General features: G+C 41.3%; 1 protein-coding gene across 9 annotated transcripts in view; it reads right to left on the bottom strand.

Moving 5' to 3' along the window:
* The window catches only part of ACACA (acetyl-CoA carboxylase alpha), a 322,844-nt gene that overhangs the window by 54,835 nt on the left and 242,182 nt on the right, over positions 1 to 25,827 (bottom strand). For all 9 annotated transcript variants that reach the window (XM_055130189.1, XM_004608595.2, XM_055130190.1 and 6 more), the window contains 4 exons: positions 25,556 to 25,825; positions 20,416 to 20,513; positions 13,999 to 14,119; positions 12,748 to 12,858 (listed from right to left, as the gene is read on the bottom strand). In XM_055130189.1, coding sequence (XP_054986164.1) covers positions 12,748 to 12,858; positions 13,999 to 14,119; positions 20,416 to 20,513; positions 25,556 to 25,825 — 600 coding nt within the window. The remainder of the gene's footprint in view (positions 1 to 12,747; positions 12,859 to 13,998; positions 14,120 to 20,415; positions 20,514 to 25,555; positions 25,826 to 25,827) is intronic.

Here is a 25,827-nt window from a genome sequence, read left to right as displayed (position 1 = left end):
TGTCAAGCTACTGAGAGTATTCTGCCCACAAGGCAGAGCCTGGCAAGCTCCTTATGGCGTATTCGATATGCCAAAAATAGGAACAATGATGGGTCTCATTCCCCTGACCCTGAAAGAACCTCCAAAACGGCACCATTGGGAAGAACGAGTAAAGAGAGGCTGCTAAAACCTCAGGGATAGGACGGATGGAGATGTTACTGGTGCCCTCCTCGAGCAAATCGATGAACAATGGGATGACAGTGATACACTGATATAAATATCAGACATTTTATTTATTTTTTTAAATAGGGGCTCTCCTGGTGTTGTTGGGAAGGTAGTTGTGAGTAGTTATGTGGTACCAAGAATTGAACTCCAGGCCTCATACACCCTAGGTAAGTGCTCTACGACTTGTCACATCCCCAGGTTCCTAAATACATCTTTAATCAAATGGTTCTTAAAGATAGGGATTGGGGATTACATTATGGTGGCTCAGGAAGTACTCTCTATTTATGAGGCCTAGGGTTTAATCCCTGAAACAAAATCAAATCCAAGTTTGTTTAAGTGGTGTGAGGTACATGGTTGGTACTGATACACGAGTGACTGGCTGCTTGTCCACCAGTTGCTACACAAAGAGTTTATACTTGCCAGGGCTTGGTTTATTTAAATTAAAAAACAAACATTTGGGGATGAGGTAGGCATATCTGGTATTACTCCTGGCTCTGTGCTCAGGGATCTCTCCTCTAGGCTTGAAGGACTATGTTGGGTACCAGGGATTGAACCTACCAGGTCCAGTCACATGCAAGCCCATCCACTGCCGTATCTCTTCAGCCCATGACCCTCTTTTCAAAAAGGGTGTTCTAGGCACTGTTGCTGTCATTAACAATACTGTTAATGACAGGGTTTCATGCATAACACAAACTTCAGCACTGCTTCCCCACCACTGATCTAGTGTTGTCCTCAACCCCGCCCCCACCCCACCCCCCAGGATCGGTTTCTTGAGGAGTAGCATTGATTGTTCATCTCTGTATTTTTCTCTTTTGCTTCCTCTTTTGAATCTAGTGGGCAGGAATTTAATCCTCCCCCTCCCCACTCAAACACATAAAATGCCCACTCTTGTCTATTAACTTAAACCTCAAGTTCCATGAAAGCAGAAAGCAGCTTTAATATATCCATATAATTAGAACAAAATTTTAGACAAACAGGTACACAATACTTGCATGTGAATTGCCATTATCCTTAAATCTGTATAAAAATTTAGTGTTGATTTGAATTTTCCACATGTTGAAACTATATGCAGAATGAGTTTTTTTTTTGTTAAGTGGATAGAAAATGTGTACTGGCTTTCTTGAGTAAAGTTAACAGTTCAATTTTCCTATTCCTCCAGCTTTCCCCAGTATAGCCACTGGTTTTTCTTTCAAAACTCTTTACCTGGACAAGAAGTAAGCTAGTAAAGCTATATAATAGAAAGTCATATTATATGAAAGTTACTCTACTAGCTGCATAAACCTGCTTTATCTATGGAGAAAAGGCGTGCTTTATCAAATGCTTCACATTTCTGACAGAAAGTGAAGAAAGTCAAATCTTAATTTTATATTCCAATAGTCTTGACTTCTCACTTTTGCATCTTATGCTGCTGCTTAAATTTGGGTGAGTATTTTTCTTAGTTACACTGATTTATTCATTTCTCTTAGGTGCATACTAATTTTTAAAAATGACACTGGCGTGAAACCTCAAATATGCAAAGCAAGTGTTCTACCACTGAGCTACATTCTGGCTTTTTTCTTTTTCTTTCTTTATATATATATTTTGTGTGTGTGTGTGGTGTCCAGGATTGATACCAGGTCCTCCACATGCATGGCAAGCACCCTATCACTGAGCCATGTATCTCTGGCCCTGTGCAAACTATAATAAAAGAGTTGGAGACATAGGACAGCGAGTAAGGTGCTTTGCCTTGCATGTGGCTGAACCAGGTTTGATCCCCAGAACCCTATATTGTACCACAAGCACCACCAGGAGTGATACTATGAACACAGAGCAAGAAGTAAGTCCTATGCTGAGCTGAGTGTAGCCCTCACTACTCCTCCACCTTCCCCCACCCGAAAAAAAGGAAGAACAATCAAGACTCAACAACAACAAAAAGTAAAGCCTGAGCATGAAAATGTGTAGCTCAATCTAAACAGTCTTAAAGCACCCCCTCTCCTAAGTCAACATTCCTGACTATGTACATTAGACGATTAGACAGTGAGGACAGCCACTCTGAATGGGAGGGAGCACAGTGAGATTTGGATCCAGGCACAGGGGATACTCCCCAGAATGCTGAACAGCCAGGAGCCAGGCTGCTACACAATCTCATTCCCAGTGTCTGTGTCATATTCACTTGGCTGTCTGTATGCAGCCAGGGCCCAGGTCTGTCTTTCTCCTAGAAAAGACTGGAGTCCTTGCATTTCTAATCTACCAACACATGCGGTTCTTGCACTTTTAATTTATGAGTGTTTGGGGGGGACCTCTCTGACTTGGGAACATATTGGCTCAGTCTAATGCTTGGAGATTATTAAACTTGGAGCTATGCTCCACTATCAAGTCTACAGATCTTTTATTTAGAAGATATGGTGCTCTAAATGCACAAAGAGCTCCCTGTCACCTTCACATTAAAGCCCCTAGTGCCTGGTAAATGGAATTATATAGCTGTCATCTCCTTTCCCCAAAGTTTTAAGAGTACAATGGGCTCATTTTTTCACACTCCATCCCAGCTTCAGAACTAAGAGACCTACTTTGTATTGATTTAAGGTCTCAGAAATAAATAAACCTGCTTCACCACTGTGATTCACAACAAATTCATGATACACTATTGCATGATATATTTCAAGCTCTTGCTCTGGCTCTCTTTTTCCTCTAGTGAGTGATGGGGGAGGTGGGAGGTAGAGGGGAGCTGCAAAGCTGACAGCCTGATGGTTATTGGAGATGGCTGCTGACTGCAAATCCAAGAGCAGACACTGTTGGAGGAGGATGGGATTTTTTTCTTTTTTCTTTTTTTTAAACAAGGGAACAGAGGTGAGAAGCTAATTTACTTGAGTTTCAGGCAGGGGTTGGGGGGGAAGAAGAAAGGTTAAGGGGAGAAGAGGGGGTAGAGTTGCAATGGCAAGGCTTCAAATGAACACTGATCTGCAAAGACAGAGCTATGAACAGTAGAGAGAAAGGTGAGGAAAATTCAGCATTAGGTGTTACGTGACTGACTGGAAAATGAAGACGCTGACTACCCTGTCTAAGGGAGCATGCTCATGGTCCTAAGAGAGCACTTACTTGCGTTCTGGAACAATGTTTTATTATTAGAGGCAGAAAGTGCAGAGATTCACATGTTAAAGGACCTGCAAAGTAGAGGCTGAGACTCAAGAAGCATCAGAATCAAGGGAGTTGAAACACACATTCTCTATTGCCCCATAGTTGGACGCCTGGCTCATGAGCTGGGGAGAAGGCAGCTGGAATAGAGAAGGGATCACTGAAGTGATGATGGTTAGAGGAAAAGTTCGGGATGGGAGATGTGTGCTGAAAGTAGATAAAGGACCAAACGTGATAACCTCTCAGTATCTGTATTGCAGACCATAATGCCGAAAAGTAGAGAGAGTGGGGGAAATTGTCTGCTATGGAGGCAGGGGGAAGGTTAGAAAGAGGGGAGGTATACTGGGGACATTGGTGGTGGAGAATGTGCACTGGTGGAGGGGTGGGTGTTTGATCGTTGTATGACTGAAACTCAAACATGAAAACTTTGTAACTATCTCATGGTGATTCAATAAAAAAAATAAAAATAAGAAACACATTCTGGAGAGAAGGCAGAGATATAGAGAAGGCTCACAGACATGAAGTAACCAGAGACTTCTCACTGGTGCGTGGGAGTAATAAACTTCAGCAGTTTGCTTTGGTGTGTGTGCTCTTAGAGCTATATTTACTTCAGTCTATGTCACACTCACCAATCTGGAAAAAAGCACTACCAAACCTTGAGCCCCATGAGTTTTAAACTAATTTATACCACCCCTAATTTTCCAGTGGCGGGCCCATAGACGAGAAGCAAGAGATAATCAAGCTCCAAAAGCCTGGCATGATATTGTGCAGCAGACTCCAAGGTTCTAAGGAGTACTTCAAAGTGGTGGTAAGTTTTAGATCTTTTCCTTATAATTACTACTTATTTCATATTTTTAGTTTCTATCCTGGAATAGCAATTTTAACCTTCATTTTATTTGTTCTTGAGACAAATGCGGTCAGACTATGAAAGTAAAAGTACATGGAAAAGATTCCATGTAGGTGGGCTAGAGAGATAGTATAGTGGGTAGCCTGCTTGTCTTGCAAGTGGTTCAATCCCTGGCATCCCATATGACCCCCGAGCCCACCAAAAATGAGCCCTGAATGCAGAGCCAGGAGTAAGCCCTGGGGGTACTCCCCCAACTCCACTCTAAAATAACAAATGAAAGAAATAGATTCTATTCAATTATATGTGAGTTAGACCATCGAAATGGGAATGGCTTTGATCTTATTTTTTTTGGTTTTGGGGTCATGACCAAGTGGTACTCACGAATCCCCCTGGCGGTGCTTGGAAGACAATATGTGGTGTCAGGGATGGAACCCAGTTGGCTGCATGCAAGGCATGTACCTTCTCTATTGTACTATGTCTCTGGCTCCTGTTTTGATCACTTGGTAGAATAGAGAAATTTGTGGGACAGAGAAATAGCTCAGAGGCCTAAGCACATGTTTTGCATGTAGGAGGCCCAGATCTGATCCCATGTATACCACATGGTTCCCTGAGCACCAGTGGAATCACTCCCAAGCAGAGTCTGGTGTAGATAAGCACTTCCAGGTGTGTGTGTGTGTGTGTGTGTGTGTGTGTGTGTGTGTGTGTGTGTGTGTGATGGGGATGGGGGAGGGGGAGGGAGAGACAGAAACAGAGAGAAAGAGACAGTGAGTATTTTATTGGAAACAGATGTTAGTCATATATGTGGAAGAACTTTACACATATCAAAGGAATTGGCCAAAAAGTACTAAACTCTCACAGTTGATTTTCAAGTGGTGTCACAGAGGAAATTCAAACAATAGTTGGATGGTTGAACTGTTGATATTTCTTTATGGGCCACACCCAGCGGTGCTCAGGGTTTACTCTTCATTCTGCAATCAGGAATTATTCCTCATGGTGTACAGGGTAGATATGAGATGCCAGGGATTAAACAATGGTTGGCTGCATGCAATGCAAGTGCCCTACCCACTGTACTATCACTCCAGTTCTGGATGGTTGGAATTTTGAGGATCTTTCTACTTCCAACATTCATAATTCTGTGGTACTTCCTGTTATTACTAGTATCACGATCACTATATTATTTTTCTATAATATGGTGAAGATGCAAGATAGGGAGCTGGGGAAGTGGCTCAATGTAAAAACCACTTGGTTTGCAACTTCCTGACACAAATTTATCACATATGGTTCTCTGAGCTCCACCAGGAGTAAGCCCCTGAATACTTCTGAGATGCCCTGGGTTTGATTCCAGGGTCCAAGAAAAAAAAAATAAAGGATGGTTGTACCACGCAGTGCTGGGGGATTGGGTTGGGGAGAAGGGCACATGGTGCCTGAGATAAGGACCCATACATGCAAAGCATTTTCTACCACTGAACCACATCCCTGCTCCAAAGTTAAAAAAAAAAAAGAAATTTAAATTATACTCTACAACTCCTATACTAAATCTTGCTAGTATATGTAATTTTCACATCACTATATAATCTCACAAATACGCCAGTAGTAGTATTTTTAAACCCTACTCTCTGATCTATCTTCTTCCTGATCCAGCCTAATATGGCTCCGTAAGCTATAAATCAATAACATCTTTGTAGCATGATAGAATACCAGAAATTCAAAAAAAATTAAGAGATCTTCTGGTCTTTACCATAAAGTGAGAAGCACATTTTTACATAGAGGAAATTGAGACCTGGGCATGTTAATATTGTGTAGCTAGTAAATGGCAGAGACAGAAATGGTGAAGAACTTCTGTTTGCTATTTTAAAATTTTATTATTATTTTGGTTTTTGGGTCTCAACCTGTGATGCTCGGGGCTTACTCCTGGCAGGACTTGGGGGACCATATGTGGTGCCGGGCACTTGAACCTGGCTCAGCCATGTGCAAGGCAAGTGTCTTCCTTATGCTACTATTTCTCTAGCCCCTTGCTATTTTTTGAAAAATCTAAGGTTTCTACTGTTTTATATCTAAAATAAATATTTTTTAATTAGACCTCAGTTTTTTAAAACAGGTAATAATAATAAAAATTAAAGGTCTTATAATTTTGAACACATTCACAATTATATTGTCAAACATGTTAATTCCTGCCCCTTTATTCAAAGACCATAGGAGGGTCTTGAAGCTTACTTCATCCAGAAGTTCTGGATCAATACTTAAAGGTGCTCTCGTCAATGGCTTTTGGATCATTGTGTGCTCTCAGGGAGTCAGAGGCAACATCTGTAATGGATCGTGGAGGGTCCACTTCATGCTGCGAGGTCTCAGAACCAGGCTGAGGCAAAGCACCAAGACTGAGGAGTGGAATCAAAGCCTGGTCTGGTTTTCTACCAAACCTGAGGAACATAAAATAATAAAATAACCTCCTAAACTGAGTCCAGTTGAGTTTGCCCTTAATCTGTAAATGGATGTGTTTGGGGGTAGGACAAGACTCAAAACCTAAGGTGATCTGTACAATATAATCCTTCCTGAGAGGTCCTTCATCACGCAGAAGCAAGGATTTACTCAGAGAGTAGGCTAAAATGCCCTCTTTAGAAAGGCGCCTGATCCCATCTGGAACTACAGGAGGATAGGGACTGTCTATTGTGGAAATAGGTAGTTAGGGACTTTTAAAAATGCAAATTGCTTCACTGATCCTCAGAGTGATTATGGGCTATTGTATCAACAAGTCCCTGGGGACTCTTGTAGACAGATGACTGACACATATACTACCCTGTAAGGACCAAACATGGTGTCGCTCATGTTAATGGCTTTCCGAAGTGCTGTGATTGTCTTTGGAGAGCACTGAGTGGGAAAGTCAATGAAGAAACTACTACAGAGAAGGCTAATACCTAATGTTTTCCTTAAGGGGGTTTTGCTTTTGAAGAATCTTATAGAGAATGTTGTGTTTATTTATTTATTCAGTTTCTGTGTCACGCCCTGCAAATTGCAGCTCAGGGTTTATCCCTGGTTTGACATCAAGAATCACCCCTGGCGGGCCGCACGCATGTGCGGCCTCTCCGCAGCTGCACAAGCGTGAATCCAGACCCAGCAAAACCTCTTTTGGCATGGGCAACTCCTTGCAGAATGTCTCCAGCCTGAGAACTAAGCCTCGGCCCCGTGCCCGCCCAGGAGGGGAAAGGTATTTCTCTCTCTCACCTCTTTCTCTCCGGGGATGAAGGGCGCGGTGGCCGCCATATTAAGACGACCACAGATTGGGTTTTCAAGCCTGCAATTATCTAATATCTGGAAGAAATCTCCCTGGACTTCTTGTTAAAGTACAGAAATTCAAAACCTTATTTGTCTTCACAGTAGGTCTGAATCTAGTGGGGTACTCCTAACAACAATAGTGAGGTTTGTGTTGAAATATTGAATGTAACCGAAGTAAACAGAATGTAAAAATGAAACTTATCAGTTACAAGGTAGGGGGTGGGGGGGCGGGATGGGAGGTGTACTGTGTGGGTTTTTTTTTTTTTTGGTGGTGGTATATGGGCACTGGTGAAGGGATGGTTGTTTCAGCATTGTATAACTGAGACCTAAGCCCGAAAGCATTGTAATCTTCCACACGGTGATTTAATAAAATTTAAAAAAAAAAAAAAAAAAGAATCACCCCTGGCAGTACTGGGGAGTGGGGGTGGGGGTTGCATATGGCATGTTGGGGATGGAACCTGGGTCCACCCTACCTGCTCTACTATCACTCTGCCCTCCGAAAATGTTGTGTTTATATATTTTTTCCAGGGCCTGGGAAAAGAGTAGCAGAGGAAAGAACCTAAAATGTACACTCATCAGGGAAGACAACAGTGTCAATCATTTACATATATTAACTCAATTCTAACAAAAGCTCATTAAAGACCATTTTATAATTATTTTCTATTTTATAATTACAGGTAAGCCCATTTTACAACTAACATGTCTGTGACCCTGGAAAGTGAAGTAAACTGCCTGCTGTCATACACAAACAGGAAGTCACTCTCTGCCCCTGGACCCGGAAGGCCCATACTGCTACATTCCTGTTCTGCTGCAGGAGAATAGTGGGACTATTCCGATCACCTCAGTATCTGGGGAGGAACCATCCCCCACTTCCTGGACTGGAGCTGGAGCTGGAGCTGGAGCCCTGGGCCTCACTGCGACAAGAGGAGTGTTCTGCCTCTGGAACAGCACCAGTCCTTGGAACACATTACTTTGTGCTTGCCAGGGAAGCTCTTTAAGTCCCTAAGCCATCGTCTGGGTAGCTAGGCTCCATACTCATTACTATTCTAGCTCTTCAAATGATCTGAAAGTGATGATGCTGCCTCATCATTGCCCAAAATCTTCTTCAGCAACTCTGATGTACCTACGTCATGTGCCACAGGTTGAGCTTAGAAAACGCATAATGTAGGTCCCTCGAAGTTCATGCGAGGTACCAAGACTGTTCCCAACAGCATCAGAGACAGCTTCACACTTCATACTGCACACCAAAAATGTATTTAAAAACCGAGATCCAAGAAGGGAGCATACCAAATCTCAAAAGCAAGATTAGCAGAATTAGTATCCTACATGGCTGACAGCCATGGCCACACACATTATATAATTTCCTTTTTCCCTCTAAAGATTCAGTGGAAATAAGGGACCTGATCTCATTAAGAGGGGGCTAATACTATGAAAATGCTCCTGCAACAAAAAAAGAGTAAAAGCTTTTAAAATGCTTTAAAAGTTGTTTACATCACAAGAATGTCACCTACTGTTATAAATTAAAACAAGCATATACCCATCTATCACACCAAGAAAGGCACATGCCTTGGCTCGGTATTCGGTTACTTTGCAGAGAAGGAGTTATAAATGGCAAATTCTGATTTCTCTGGTAACAGAGAGGTTCTCACAGGTTACTACTGCTGGCTACAAAAAAACACTGTAGCACTGTCGTCCCGTTTTCATCTATTTGCTCGAGCAGGTACTAGTGATGTCTCCATTGTGAGACTTCTTGTTACTATTTTTGGCATATTGAATATGCCAAGGGTAGCTAGCCAGGTTCTGCTGTGCGGGCAGGATAATCTTGGTAGCTGTCTGGGCTCTCAGAGAGGGACGGAGGAATCGATCCTGGGTCCAATCCTTTTAAAAATAAAGAGTTTGGGGAAGCAAAAGGTAGGAAGATCTAAGCTAATTAAAAACAGGTTGGCTAACAACGGGGGCAGCATCACGTGAACACTGAGATGGAGTGTAGCCATAAAAGCCTGGCGCATCCCTACAATGTACCAAGTTGGGGATGTGTCTCTCCCCAGCTTCATTATCTGTTAAAGGAACAAACAATTCACACGCGGCTATATTTATAGGCATATAATATGTAGAGTGTCACTCCTTTCTCTTCAAATCGAACCAGGTTAAGTCAAAACCAGAAACACAATTTGGGGAGGGAAAGAGAATAGCAGGGAGAAAAAAAGTTTTTAAAAAATCTCTGCCTCAGCAAAAGTTTTCATTAAAATTTTAGACAAATGATCCCTGTGTCCTTCTCCCTCGCTGCCTGGGGCTCCATGCTATTTCTATGCAAATAACAACCTCGTGGTTTATATCTTATTATTTCCACCGGAGCTGCAGCGACATGACCGGAGACGTGTAAGAGGTGTGTGTGTGTGTGCGTGTGCGTGCATGTGTGTGTGTGTGTGTGTGTGTGTGTGCATGTGTGCACGCTGTGTGTGCATGTGTGTCAGGTGGGGGAAGGCAGAGATGGAGATGGGAAGGAGAGAAAGAAAGAGAAAGAGAAAGAGAGGGAGAGAGATGGAGTGGGTATTCACTCAAGTGTGAAAAAATATTGTCAGAGTGAGCGTCAAGAACAAAAAAAAAAATTGCAGGGATAACGTGTTTATTTCAGCCCTCCCGCTCACCCCCCCTGACAAACCAGCACCTTTTAAAATTCATTGGGCATCAGGCGATCATGCACAATCCATCTGCTTTCACTTTATCATTTGCATTTCATGCCTCCTGGCTTTTGATGTGCTGATACTTTGATGCAGTCAGGAGACGCGCATTATCATTATTTCAATTTTCAAAGGGGTCAACGGGATCGGCACTTGCACACAGATTTTTTTTCCCTACAACCTCTGCTCAGCCCCTCCCTTCTTATTCTTCACCCCAGTGTTTAACATAAAGGATGAAGACTCAAAAAGGTGGGGGTCAAATGTGTACAGTCTAAAAGCTCGTGCATACTGCCCACATTTCCTCTCTACACAGGTACATACATATTATGAGCAAAATGGTCAAGACTTAAGGAGGCTCTATAGTGTTTCCAGACACACACAAAGACTTTCTCACACATGGATACCCAGGAAAGCACAGAGAGAGGGGGAACTAGAAGCAAGATACAGACACAAAGGGACAGAGACCAGCACGCACAGGGGAAGAGAAATGCACTCAAAGTGACCTGCATACACCCAGGGTTCCAGGGTTTGCAAGAGAGTGATTCCTATAGAACCATTAGGAAAGCTGAAGACACACCAGCACACACAAAGACAGACTTGCAGAAGGAGCAAGATGAAGCAATCTGAGCCTTAGATCAGTTTCCTTTTCATTTGGGGCAGATAGGTGGTTTTCTTTCTTTTTCTTTTTCTTAATTGCAGAGTATTTAACAGAAGGCCACAGGTTTCATTTTCCTAAGAGATAGGACATTCTTAATGAATCTGCATGAATTCGGTATCTTCCAGCAATTCTATACTGAAGTGGCTCTGACATAAAGATAGTGAAGCAGGCAGAATAGGACTAGGTAACTGCTATAACTAACCACTCTCTTCAGTTACAAAAGTTTATGTCCTTCTGGAAATCAGTATTGTTTGATAAGTTCCAGCTGAAGCTTGAAAGGTCTTTCCCCTGCAACCGGACTTTTCCTTTAACAAGCTGCCCTGCAGGCTTGGAGGAGGGATCAATTTGATCAGAACAATTCAACCACATTTTAAAGAAATCCCTAATGCAGGAATTTCTTTAAGAACAAAATTCAGCTAGTAAATTTTCAGGCAAAAGAACAGAAAAGCCACAACACCTTCGCTTTATAAAATTCTTTATGTGTAACAGAGTATGTGGAAGAAAATAAGATGCATTTCAGAAATTAGCTTTTTGTCATAGAAACATTATGAGAATACATGGCTCTTTAAATTCTATCCTCAAAGATAATTTCCTTCAACATTCATCAATATCTTAAGAAGGTGTGCAGAAGAGCAACTTATAAAAATAAAAGTAAGACTCTAGGCAGTTTCTCCCACTCTAACAATCTCTTCTAGTAGTGGCAATGCAGAAGCAATTTCAAATAACTCACTAGAGCAGGACAGCCAAATTTGCCATTGTTAGCACTACCCTGACCTTCCCAGAAAAAAAAAAGGCAGATCCAGAGGATACAGAATTCCTCTGAATGCAGAGAGCAAATTGATAGCAACAATTCTCCCAATCTCTGACCAACAGTAATTGGTGCTACGGAAGTCCCAACTTAAATGGGAACAATAGTCAATTCTTATCCACTTTAAAGACAAAACTTATTTTTTTAAAAAGTTTGTGCAAGTTTAATAAACACAATATCCTACAAAATTTACCACAAATGTTACTCCAAAAGCTCAATCAACACAAATCATGTAAGAGATAAGGGGGAATAAAATTCCTGAAATTTAAATAAGGGTCCACACTTCATGCCCAATATTAAGTACTTCTGCTTATATTTTCTCATCTAATCTTCACAGCATCATTTCATTTATAGGTTTAAGTTATTATCCCTCCTTTGACAGGAAAAGAAAGCTTGAGTTGTTGAGAGATTTTAAGCCAAACAGTTCCAGATTATTATATTTTTTAGGTTTTGGAGAGAAAATAAGTCCCCTATACCTACAAATTCAGAATACATTGTCTGCAAAGAATATGCAATTTATTAATTTTCACTCTTATAAGCAGTGATCCCACCATTTTCCTCTCATTTGAAAAACTCTTAATGAGCTTGAATTGAAAAGGACACAAGCATTTCTTTTAAAGGGAAGATAAATCTTTGCATCACACACTCCCAGTAATCTGTCCATTCATCCATTCACCCATTTTCCAATCAATATTTATCAAGAACTTCCTCTATAAAGAGGTCACTGTAAGTGGCCTGTTTTAGAAATGCAATCACACATTTCTAAAAACATTAAAAATGTTACATCCTCCACACATTTAGAAAATATTTTAGACACAGCTAGCTCTTAGAGAACAGAACTCTTCACATTCCAGAATCATATATAACAAAAGGGGAAAACAGAAAAGAAACATGCAATTAATTCTGTCTAGAATATAAACTTATTGGATTAGTTTTTACATATGATTTCTTCATTGACCTATCCAGAGCAGTACACGGAGGTACATAGAGGTACCAAAATTATTTGCTGAATGAAATGAATGAAAAGGCAAGCATGGCATTGGGCAGGGAAGAGGGAGGGACAGAGGCAAACATGAACTGAATGGTTTCCCCAATTAGGATCTTCAGTTAAGAAATCATGCTGCCTTCAAAACAGTTTCATGTATTTGTTCCAAACCATAAAACTTACTTTATTGAGAGCGCCGGCTCCTGTAAGAATTAAGTGAGAATTCTCAACCTGGATGGTTCTCTGTCCCAGTCGAACAAGGTAAGCCCCAATTCCAATGGCCCGGCATGTAACCTTGAAAGATAATAAATTTGACATGTTAAATATTTATGTTCCCTCCCAAGCTATAAGAACCAAGGCACAGGTATTTACATTCATGGGAAAAATTGCATTTATGAAGCCTTAGCAATAATAACACAATAATAATTTCCTTGTCAAAGAAATAAAGGCATGAAATCCACCCAAGAATTCAGTTATTGGACACGAAGGATCCTTTACTTTTCTTATACTTTTTGCCATTTCACAGATACCTGTGGTTTTATACTAGGAGTATGAGTAAGGAAAACAGAGAAGAAATTCAAGTTGTTAAAACTATATACTTAAGGAAAATAGAAGTTAGGAGGATGGAGTGATAATACAGCTGGTAGGCGTTTGTCTTGAACATAGTGATCTGAGTTGAATACCCAGCATCCCATATGATCCCCTAAGCCCACAAGGGGTAATTCCTGGGTGCAGAGTCAGGAGTAACCCCTGACATCACTAGGTATAGCCCAATCCACACCACCCAAAAAAAACCCCAAAACCAAACCGATCTCAAAAACAACCCCCCGCCCCCCCAAAATAAGTTAAAGGCTAAAACTTGGTACTGGGTTTACTGGGAATACTCAATTATTTACATTATCTTATCTTTCCATTACCATGCATGACTAAAATAAAATTATGGACACATAAAATTTTCAAGAAATGTTTATGTTGAGACTACAAGGCACTGAAGAGAGGGAAGTAGAAATTCTAGTCACACAGTTCTTCAGAAATTTTATGTTCTTGTGGGGCCTGTAGCTCAGGCACAGCACCTGCCTTGCATGTATAAGGACCTGGGTTCAATCCCTGGTAGCTGTAACACTGTCATCCTGTTGTTGATCAATTTGCTCGAGCGGGCACCAGCAATGTCTCCATTGTAAGATTTGTTGTTACTGTTTTTGGCATATCAAATACACCATGGGTAGCTTGCCAGGCTGTGCTGTGTGGGCGGGATACTCTCGGTAGCTTGCCCGGCTCTCCAAGGGACAGAGAAATCGAACCCGGATCAGCCACGTGCAAGGCAAATGCTCTACCCACTATGCTATCACTCCAGCCCATCCCTGGCATCACAAAGAAAAAAACAAAGCACAACACACACATACATATATATACATATATTCTGACAATATTTACCAAGCTGATAGTGATGATCTCATCATAGGCCAATGAGGATTCTCCAGCAATCATTCCAGAACCTCGAAGGTTCTCTGCTCCAAGTCCCTCTTCCTTTCCAATAATATCAGTTATCTTGTACCTAGTGAATGTAGTCGTGCCAAATTAAAGAGGTTAAACAGAGAAACAACTATTATATATTGGGACAGGGGTGAGTTATACTCAGCAATGCTTAGGGATCATTTCCTATAAAGCTTGGGATACTATAAGGGATGCCGGGAATTGAACCCCAGTTTGGGTGGATGCAAAACAAACAAATTACCTGCTATACTATTTCTCTGACCAGAAACAACAGTAGTTAAAGGACCATTAAAAATGTGCTCAATGCATCCTAAAGTCCTTATTTTCATCATACCTACTTTTCTTGACACTGGTAGGGTATAACAGGAAGAAAAAAAAATCTAAAAGTCAGGTCAGTATAAACTGTGTCCTGTGATCAGAAAAATAGTACAGTGGATAAGGTGCTTGCCTTGCATCAACTTGGGTTTGATGCACAGTACCACATATGTTCCCCAAAGTAATGTCAGGATACCTGAGCACAAAGAAAGGATTCTTGAGCACTTCTGGATAAGGCACACTCCCCTCCAAATCAAAATCTGTGTTTTGAATATCTAACAGTGTGAGTCTAGGGATAATAGTAATTTCTGTAAGATGGGGTTAATTAGTAACTAATCTCTAAGTGCTGACATGACCACTAAATCATCAGGAAAGAGCCAGAACCATAATTTATGTTTGATTTTGGATGTCTTCCCTATTTTCTAAAATAAATTTGTTAAAAAACAAGGACAAATTATATCTCCCTATGATAAGCAATAGCCATAAATCAACAATATTTCACAAATGCTATAGATGAATAAAACCCAATGCATTGCTGGACACCTCGGTCCAAACCCCAACACTCATGGTCTATGAGGACTGCTGGGAATGACCCCCAGTACCAGGCCTTGAGCAGTCCCTGACACCACTGGGTGTGGCCCAAGAAAACCAAGAGAAAAAAAAAAAAAAACCTAACAGGCAAAATAAGAATGTTCAGCAAGAAAATCATGGAAAAAAAAAAAAAACCTAACAGGCAAAATAAGAATGTTCAGCCCAACTTCTCATATTAAAAGTCCTCTCCATGATAGGGATGAAAGGGAAAGGTCAAAATAGTGTACTCCCACTCTAGCTTCTTTGTAAACATCAATGGTATGGGTAGACAGTCCCCGGAAGATGCAGAGGGAAATTGTGCAGCAGTGAAATGCTGGCCAGGTTCCCCAGAAAGCATCCCGTGGCTCTAGGGTGAGCCACTCATCTGTCTTCTGGGCAGGGGATTAGGAGTGATAGCTGATAATGGGAAATGGGAGATGGGGAATGCAACTAATAAAAGAAAAGAAAAATACAAAGATGGAAGTAGAGATGGGCATGTGTTATTTATGGGTTCATGTGTACCCAAAAGGCTTGGCACCAGGCACGGTTTTATATATATGGGAATAATAAATAAATATCCCATAGTGGCTGTTTTCCCTTTTGCCTCCGTATTATTCTGCTACCTTCTTTACTTCCAGCCTTCATCAATTCTTTCTCTCTGCTCTTACTAATGGTCTGTGGCTTTGCCTGCTTCCCAAATTCCATTGCTTTTCTATTTTTAGCTTTTTCAAATAATTCCCCAAGTCTTCCTTTTGCTCTGTGTCTACATTCTAAATTCTAGAGTTATGTTTCAGGTGAAACTAATCTCACTTAAGGAGTTAATGAACAGCATTAATTTGGGTGGTGATGGGGTATGTGTTGTTATTATAAGGTCCATGTGCCAAGTACACAAAGATACTCTATGGGTCCAATAAACCTTCCCTGCAGAGCAGATTTTTCTCTCTTAATAGCATATGAGCGCGGGGGGTGAGGTGCAGATAGTACAGCAGGGAGGGCGCATGCCTTGCATGTGTCCAACCTTGGTTTAAGTGCCAGCACCCCATATGGTACCTCAAGCATGCAAAGAATAATTTCTAAGTGCAGGGTCAGGAGTAAGCCCTAAGCACCACTGAGTGTGGACCCTAAACAAAAACAAAACAAGGGGTTGGATTGATAGCACAGTGGATAGGGCGTTTGCCTTGTATGTAGCTGACCCGGGTTCTATTCCTAGCATCCCATATGGTCCCCCAAGCACTGCGAGGAGTAATTCCTGAGTGGAGAGCCAAGAGTAATCCCTGTGCATTGCCGGTGTGACCCAAAAAGAAAAAAAAAAAAAAAGCAACATATTGGGAGCTGGAGCCACAGTACAGTGGATAAGGTGCTTGTCTTGCATGTGGCTAACACATGTTCAATCCTTGGCAATACATATAGTGCCCCAGCTCCACCAGGAGTGATCCATAAAAACAAAGCCAGGAAAAAGCCCTGAACACCCAGTGGGTGGTCCAAAAGCCAAAAGCATAAAACAAACAAACAAAAACAGCATTTTTTGAGGCTGGAGAGACAGTACAGTGGGTAGTGCACCTGTCTTGCATATGTGGGACCTGGATTCTGTCCCTGGAACTCCACAGGGTCCCTTGAGACCAGTCAGGAATAATCTGAGTGCAGAGCCAGGAGTAAGCCCTGAGCATTGCTGGGTGTGCTCCCTCCCTCCCCCCAATAAGAACAGCATACTGGGCTGAAGAGACATTTATTTTGATTGTGGCCAACTCCAGATTGATCTCTGGTATATGATCCAAGTAACACCAGAAATAACTTCTAAGCATAAAGCCAGAAGTTGCCCAGAGCAAAGATGATATGGCCCAAACCCAATCCTTCATCCCCCACATATACCACCCAAAAAACCAACCAAACAAAAACTAAAGTACATGTTTCTTCCCAGGTGTTTGTGATTCATTAAGTGGCCTCTTCTACTATTGTATTACAGAAAAAAAGCGAAAAATTTCACATTTCTGTTCATGACCTGCATCTTCTACCATTAGGACTACTTTTCTTAGTAGCTCATTAGGAGCTCCAAGGATTAATATAATTTATAATAAAAACCTTTGTATAGTGTGATACAATTAGCAAAACACATGCTTTATCCTCTCAACAATCTAACATAACTGGAAAGATCTCCAATATTACAAATAACAACAGATTTGAACTGCTTAGTATGTGCTCAGAGCTTTGCTAAGTAAAGACTTTAGATATATTAGTTTACTTGATTCTCATCCTACAGGTGAGGAAGGCAAAGCTCACAGAAGAAAATGATTTAATATGCAAAATCAATCACTGTATCACTGTCATCCTGTTGTTCATCGATTTGCTTGAGTGGGCACCAGTAACATCTCCATTGTCAGACTTGTTGCTACTGTTTTTGGCACATCAAATATGCCATTGGTAGCTTGCCAGACTCCGCCGTGCAGGCGAGATACTCTTGGTAGCTTGCTAGGCTCTCCGAGAGGGATAGAGTAACTGAACCTGGATTGGGTTGGCCGCGCGCAAGGCAAATGTCCTACCCTCTGTGCTATCTATCGCTCCAGAAAAATAAAACCAGCTACCCGGGTTCGATTCCTCTATCCCTCTTGCGGGGCCCAGCAAGCGACTGAGAGGATCCTGCCCACATAGCAGAGCCTGGCAAGCTACCCGTAGCGTATTTGATACGCCAAAAACAGTAGCAACTAGTCTCACAATGGAGAAGTTACTGGCGCTCACTTGGGCAAATCCATGAACAACGGGACGACAGTGCTACAGTGAAAAATCAGTATCTTTCTAAAATACTGGTAATAGTTAAAAATATATAGTGGGGTAGGGGTAGAGGTGGGAATCTGTCTCATCTGGAGTAAAAAGAAAAAAATACCTTTAAGAACAACTTGAAAGAATTTGTAAATTCCCATCATACCCATACAATACAATGTGGCATCCTAGGGTACCACAGTGAACTGCCACAGGCCCTGCAAGATATTTAAAATGTTTAAGAGGAACTCTTAATTTATGTGATCTCTGCTGGGTCCTATATGAATCACTAGCTTTCATAGTTCTGAGTTCCAGTGCTCATTTCTGGGCTGGAGAGAGCTCAATGGGTTGATCTCCAGCACTACATGGTCCCACAAGAACAGCAGAGTGAGCACCACTGGGTGTGGCATGCAAACAAAACCCAAAACAAAAAATTATTACATTCCTTTTGACAATGTCCTATCTTTGCATGCAGGTTTTTCAGTTAAAAAAAAAATTGCACAAAAAACAAGTGATAACAACGAAACTGATTTTGACGCTCAGTAGCTACTTCTATCAGCAGCGCTCCTGGGGCCATATGCATGCAGTACAGGGAACCGACCCTGGAGCTCCTGCATACAAAGCCTGTGCCCAGCCCCTTGAGCTCTCTCTCTGGCCTTAGGCACTCCATATGGTCCTTTGAGCCACATGAGGAGTGATCCCTGCATGCAGAGCAAGGAATTACTGCCCCCCAACCCCAAAAAGATAATTATAAGTATAAGGAAAATTGATTTATGTTACCTGTATTAAAGTTTATCATTACTCAATAAATGATACTGGAAAAATTAACATCGTGGCCAGAGAACACATACCTTGCACGCAGGAGGCCCAGATTCAATTTCTGACATCATAGAGTCAACAAGGAACACTTAGACCCCATCCCAAATTTCAAAACAAACAAAAATTCTAGATAATAATATGTAGATTAGAAAATGTTCAACTTCACTGGTAACCAAAAATACCAGCTGAAAAATAAAACCTGCTACTTTTATCCTGTTTTATTGTCAGTAGTCAATAATGGGTAGACAGATAATACAAGACAAGCTCTTGTCTTGCATGAAGAGTCCCACGTTTGATTCCTAATGACACATATGACCCCTGATCATGAGACAAAAAGTAGCTCTTGAGCATTGCCAGGTATTGCTCCAAACCCACCCCTTGTAAGTACTCACTCAAGCATTTAAAAAATATATAAAAATAATTAGCCTGGCAAGCTACCCGTGGCGTACTCAATATGCCAAAAACAGTAACAACGATGGTCCTCATTCCCCTGATCCTGAAAGAGCCCCCAGTACGACATCGGGCTATACTAGCACATGACAGGGATGAATGGAGACATTATCGGCGCCCACTCGAGCAAACTGATGAACACCGGGATGACAGTAATACAGTGACAGTGATAAAAATAATCAATGCTTACAAAGGAGAAATGAATGAGGGAAAACAGCAAGAACATATGTTGCTGGTGAGAGTGCAGATTTTCAAAGGGCAATTTGAAAATGTTTTTAAAGTTTCAAAATGGACATACTTTGTTGTGGACCAGTAATTTAATCAAAAGGAAATAATCAGATATTTATAAAAATTATATGAAAGACAGTTCAGCATAGGGATGTAATAGTTAAAAGTTAGAATAGCATAAGTATTCAAGAATTATATTCACAATGATGATATAATGAAATTTCACATTTTCAAACAATGTTTTAAAAACATTTTTCCCAGGGACTGAAGAGATAGCAGACTATAAGGCACATGTCATGGATGCAGCTGACCCAGGTTTAATTCCCTGCACTGCACATGGTCTCCCCCCACCCCCCATATCTTCCCTTCTACCAACACCACTGGGAGCAATTCCTGAGCACAGAGCCAGGAAGAAACCCTGATCACCACTAGTTGTGGCCCAAATACCACCCCCTGCCCCCACCTATCAAGTTTCTCCTAAATTTTAAGATTTCCTCCAAAGATTACTTTTTAGCAATAAGAACTATTAAAAGGTCTTTTTCCTATTATGATAGAGATTATACAGGTTAAAAAAGGTGTGTGCATGTATTTATTTCTATCTATACAAATGCACAGAATAGCAATAACATATATACAAAATTGCAATCTCTTGGTAGGACTGTAGCTATTTTTTTCCCTTCACAACTGCTTACTGTTCTAATTTTCTGAAAATTAACATATATAGGGGAAAATGATAGTACAAGGGTTAAGGAGGTGCTTGCCTTACATGTGGTCAATCTAGTTTGGCTCCTGACACAGCACATGGTCCCCAAAACACAGCCAGGAGTAACCCGAGCACAGAACCAGGATGAAGTCCTGAATATAGCCAAATGTGCTCCCTACACACAGAAAGAGAATACAGACACACACACACACACACACACACACACACACACACACACACACACACACACACACACACACACACACACACACACACACACACACCCTCTTTATTTCTCTCCCTCTCCCCCTCTCTCTCTCTCTTTCTCTCAACCTAATCTATTTACATATATATTTTTGGTTTTGGATCCACATCTGACATTGCTTGTTATGACTTCATAACAAGCAATCTTTATTGCTCCTCAAGGTCATGATCAGCAGAAAAGTGAGGTAAATATATATCTAATAGTCTCCTTTCTTTTATCCAATGACAAATCCTTCTTCTATGTATATACCTACCTGGATTCCCCTTCATCCTCCACATGCTCACAATAGACAGAGTTGAGAGCACTGACTCTCTTATAATCCTGAGGGGTCAGGTACAGATACTTGTATCCCTGTGAAGCACAAACAGGTTTTAACTCATTAGTTGCCAATGTCACATAAGAAGCAGATACAGCAAAGCAGGCATTAGGCAGCTTGTTACAAAGCCAGCATTAAATTGTCACATCACTTAAGAGTTACTGTTTAATAGAATACTAAAACAGATAGTTCTCCTTTGAAAGATGGACATGCCCATTTCTCCTGTCACTGACTGTCCTTGAAACGAGATGTCTTACAGCTACAACTCCAGGTACATTAAATTTTTCTTCTTCTTTTTTTTGTCTTTGGATCACACCTAGCAATGCTCAGGGGTTACTCCTAGCTTTGCACTCAGGAATTATTCCTGGCAGGACTCAGGGGACCATATGGGATGCCTAGAATGGAACCTGGGCCCTCCATGTGCAAGGCAAATGCCCTACCTGCTGTACTATCTCTGTAGCCTCCATTCATTTCATTTTCATGGTTAAAGGGTCATTATTTGATCTTTAGTGACACCTCTATTAAGTTATGAACACAACATTAAGCAATTATGTGAATTACTATTTTTCACTTTCTCAAATGCACAGCATCCTCAGAATACAAATGGACGTGGCCTAGAGAAGAGCAAAAACTAGGATATTCAATATTAAAATCAGAAGTCTATGCAGCTCTAATAATAATCAGTAACATTAAGGTTATACCTTTTGTTTTTTAAAAAATACATACTAACATATGGAAATGTGAAAATTCCAAATGATTTAGCAATACCATTGTCTAGCATCTATCCAAAAGCTATGAAGATGCTATTTTGAAAAGACAGGGGTACCTCTAAATTCACAGTAGCACTATTCAAATAGTCAAAACATGGAATCAGCCTAAATGATCACTAAGAGATGAGTGGATAAAGAAACTCAATGGAATACTACTCTGCCATTAAAAAAAAAATGTAAAAAAAAAGATGAAAGTGGAAGAAAATTACCCAATTACCAGATAGTTTCACTCAAATGTGTTATATGAATAACTAAAACAGATGAATGGGCAAAAAGCACTAAAATAATCTTCTAAACTCTGAAAACTATGGTGTTTATCAGAGGAAAAGGCAAGGGAAGTGGTGGGAAAGAAAGGACAAATGAAGAGCAGGTTTGTTTTTCTTTTTGTGGTAGGATAATGGGTATTAGACAGGACCTGTGATGGTGGGGGGCTATTAATCAAACACATAAGAGATGTGAAACTAAGTTCTTGAAATTCCATATTATAAGCCTATAATAATTAAAAACAAAATTTTAGGATGCTAACTTTTCATAGTGGCATTATTTTTATACATTTCTATACAGTCACATAAGTGAATTGGCCATTCAGTCAAAACACAAAGTAAGCAAACATTTATAATACTGTGAGACTTCTGTGAATATATCTTAAAGGTGCAAAAAAGCACAGTAGAAATGACGTCTGCACCTGTATGTTCATTGCAGCACTGTTCACAATAGCCAGAATCTGGAAACAACCCGAGTGCCCGAGAAGAGACGACTGGTTAAAGTAACTTTGGTACATTGACACAATGGAATACTATGCAGCTGTTAGGAAAGATGAAGTCATGAAATTTGCTTATAAGTGGATGGACATGGAGGATATCATGCTAAGTGAAATAAGTCAGAAAGAGAGGAACAGACAGAGAAAGACTGCACTCATTTGTGGAATATAAAGTAACATAATATGAGATGGACACCCAAAGACGGTAGACACAAGAGCCAGGAATATTGCCCCATAGTTGGAAGCCTGTCTCATGAGCTGGGAGAGAAGGCAGCTGGAATGAAGAAGGGATCACTAAGTGCATGATGGTTGGAGGAATCGTTAGGGATGGGAGATGTGTGCTGAAAGTTGATAAAGGACCAAACATGATAACCTCTCAGTATCTGTATTGCAGACCATAATGCCCCAAAGTAGAGAAAGAGTATGGGGAAAATTGTCTGCCATGGAGGCAGGGGGAGGGTTGGAAAGGGAGGGTATACTGGGGACACTGGTGGTAGAGAATGTACAATGGTGGAGGGATGGGTGTTTGATCATTGTATGATTGAAACTCAAACATAAAAGCTTGTAAGTGTATCTTGCGGTGATTCAATAATAAAAAATTAAAAACAAAAACCACTGTGAGAGATTTGGTGAGATGAATCAAGGTGTTGGGTACATATGTTTTTGCAGCTCCAGGCCCAGAATTTGACTGCCAGCACTGCATGGCCTTCCAAGTACCTGTGCGTGTGGCCCCTGGTGATCTCCAGCATGGTGAGACCCAAGCAGCACTGCATCACTGGGTTTGAGCACTGTACTGCCAGCCCACACTACTGGGCGAAGTTCAGGTCCCAGGGACTGTTGGGCCACTACGGGGGAGCCAAAATCAAAAAAACAAAAAAACCCACAATAAAATACATGAGAAATTTTGTACACCCACAATGAATTAGCCCACAAGTTCAAGTGGACACATTGGTTTGGCATAACTTCTTGACTTCTGATGAGAACACCTTGTAGAACTGAATGCCATTTATTATGTCAATGAATCCTTATTTACTGAGAGCAAGGAACTATTCCAGGTACTGGAAAACTATGTACTGATAAAACAGACAAAAACACCTGGTCTTACAGAAACTGTATTCTACTGAAATAAAAAATAAATAAAAATATATATATATAAAATGTTAATGGAAATGCTTGAGAAAAAACTAAAATAGAAGGCTGGAGTGGTAGTTCAGTGAGTAAAGCTCTTGCTTTGCAAACACTCAATGCAGGTTTGACCCCAAGCCCCACCAGGGGTGATCTCTGAATGCTGAGCTAGGACTAAGGCCTGAACACAGCTGGTTGAGGCCAAAAACTAAAATAACCAACCAACCAAATGAACAAACCATCCTAACCGTTCCAGGTTCTGTAAAACTATGTACTGGTAAAACAGACAAAACTCTGTACTGGTAAAACAGAGAAGACTGACTTGGGAGAGTTGAACTTATATAAAAGAATGCCAAGGGGGGGCGTCAATGGAAGTGTTACTTGGGTAACAACCTGAAGTATGAGAAAGAAATGAAAAACGTTACTGGCATGGAACCACAACTTCAAACCTGGAGCATGGTGAGCCTAGCAGGATCGGGTCAGGTCGGAGTATCTACTGAGAGAGACTGCACTAAAAAATGAGTGCAAAGTAGAATTCGAAGTCCAGGCTATGCAAGAGATGACAGCCTTGTGTGACCCATTAGCAGTGGAAGTGGCAAAATGACTTATTTCTGGGGCTGGGGATGTTCCTCTTGGTACAGTTCTTACACTTGTAAAGTCCTGAGTTCAATTCCTGGCATTAAAAATAAAGAGAAGAGACAGACAGGAAGAGGGAGGAGAGGGCAAGAGAGGGCAGGAGAGAAATGAGGGAAAGAGGAAAGAAGAGAGCATGAATCTTTGTTCTCTAGTTGCCAGAGGGAAAATATCAACCATACAAGGAGGACTGTCCTTTGGTAGAACTGTTCATTCCAAGGATAGGAGAAGAGTCAGAGAACAGGTGCACACTGCAGCTCTGTGGGCGTCCCAGAAGTGCTCTTCTCATTGCTTGTTTCCCTCGTGAATCAGGAAGCAAGGGCATCAGCTAAGAGTGAGGATGAATGAAAGAGGTTATTAGAGGTTTGAGGAAAGAGGAGAAAGTGTGAAAATTGTCATTCAGGAGGTTGAAAATCTTGAATTTGAAGCTAGATCAGTCTGAAAGTGTGTTTTATCTATCAATGTTCACCTACAGAGCTGCAGGTATGGGAGCAGAGAGAGGGAAAGTTTTCCTGAAGGCACACAGAAAGCAGAATGAAGAGAGAAGCAAAAGGGTGAAGGCATAGTAAAGATGGTAATTACAGTGATTAACCTATGACTGACCTTGGAATTAAACTAGATAGAAATGAAACGAGGAGGGGGAGAAGAAGGGAAGAAAAGTAGGAGTAAGATCAATAGTTGAAGGTCCTGGTGGGTTCAAGGATTACTTGACTCCGAGTACTAAAGACAGTAAGTTGGAGAGACGGGATGGAAGGGTAACAAAGAAAGGAATACTGGGGGGTAACTGAGATTGCAGGGAACAGCATGGTCAACTGGGGTGCAGGCGGGGCCCATCAGAGGAGAGGAAGTCACAGATTCAAAGGTTAGACTGTGGGCCATCCACGAGGATATGATGATCACTAAGAACCATAACAAGATTGGAATGACAATGTGCCAGCAATTAAAAACTGTAATGGGGGCTGGAGCGATAGCACAGTGGGTAGGGCGTTTGCCTTGCATGCGGCCGACCCGGGTTCGAATCCCAGCATCCCATATGGTCCCCTGAGCACCGCCAGGAGTAATTCCTGAGTGTAGAACCAGGAATAACCCCTGTGCATCGCCGGGTGTGACCCAAAAAGAAAAAAAAAAAAACTGTAATGAAGGAGAGGGAGTGGCCAGAGCAAAGGGAAGTCTGTGAGGAGGGGCAGCGGTGCTGCAGCTCAGTCTGATGACAGGAGATGTAAACAGGGGAGGGGGAGGGTTCAGAGAAGGAAGATAAGCAGCAGGCAGCAGCATGAGGTACAAAAAAAGACATTTCCTCTCCAAGCTCGGTGGTAAAGAAGAAAGCGGAAAATCAGTCACTGCTTTAAAGGTCTATAAAGGATGCAGCACCTTTAAAGGACAGACAGACTTCAAGTAGAACAGGGAAGGTTGGAGAATAATCAGAGAAGTCGAGGATATAAAATATTTTGCTGATGACTGACCAAAAGTCCCAGCAGCCTCAATGGAATGGCTTAAAGACATATAGTTTTGGCTTGGTATGTCTCACACAATGTGTACCTACTATTTGTTTAGTGTTTAATGAAAGCAGTAGCAATTTGTTTTAGACATGGAAAAACATTTGGGAAATAATATCAAGAGAAGAATTGTTTCCAATGTGGTTGCAGCTTACCACAACACTAATTTTTGTAATTAAATTCCATCTCCCTGCCTTTCTCTCCCCCCGCCACCCCACAAGCTGAACCATACACACATAGAACCATATACAAAGTATGTGTACCCTTCTTATTCTGTACTTCTTATTCTATACCTTGTAAGGATCCTCAGGATCTACCCAGGCCACATGAAACATATGACGAATTTCCTCAGCCAGTCCAATTCTTGCTCCACTGTTGGCTGCTACATAGATACGAGGGATCCCCTCTGCCCTGGCAAGCTCAGAAGCTCTGAGAAACAGCAAATCCTCCTGGGGTCCAAAGGATCCAATTCGGTAGGTGATGTCATTGCCAATAACAATGATATCTCGGCCTTCTGGATATTCAGGACTTTTAAGGGTCATTTTCCAGGCTACCATGCCAATCT

Source organism: Sorex araneus, chromosome 3 (assembly GCF_027595985.1).
Source record: "Sorex araneus isolate mSorAra2 chromosome 3, mSorAra2.pri, whole genome shotgun sequence".
In the NCBI taxonomy this organism is placed as follows: Eukaryota; Metazoa; Chordata; class Mammalia; order Eulipotyphla; family Soricidae; genus Sorex; species Sorex araneus.
The sequence above is the reverse complement of the archived record's forward strand: the minus strand, read 5'-3'. Positions and strand labels throughout refer to the sequence as shown.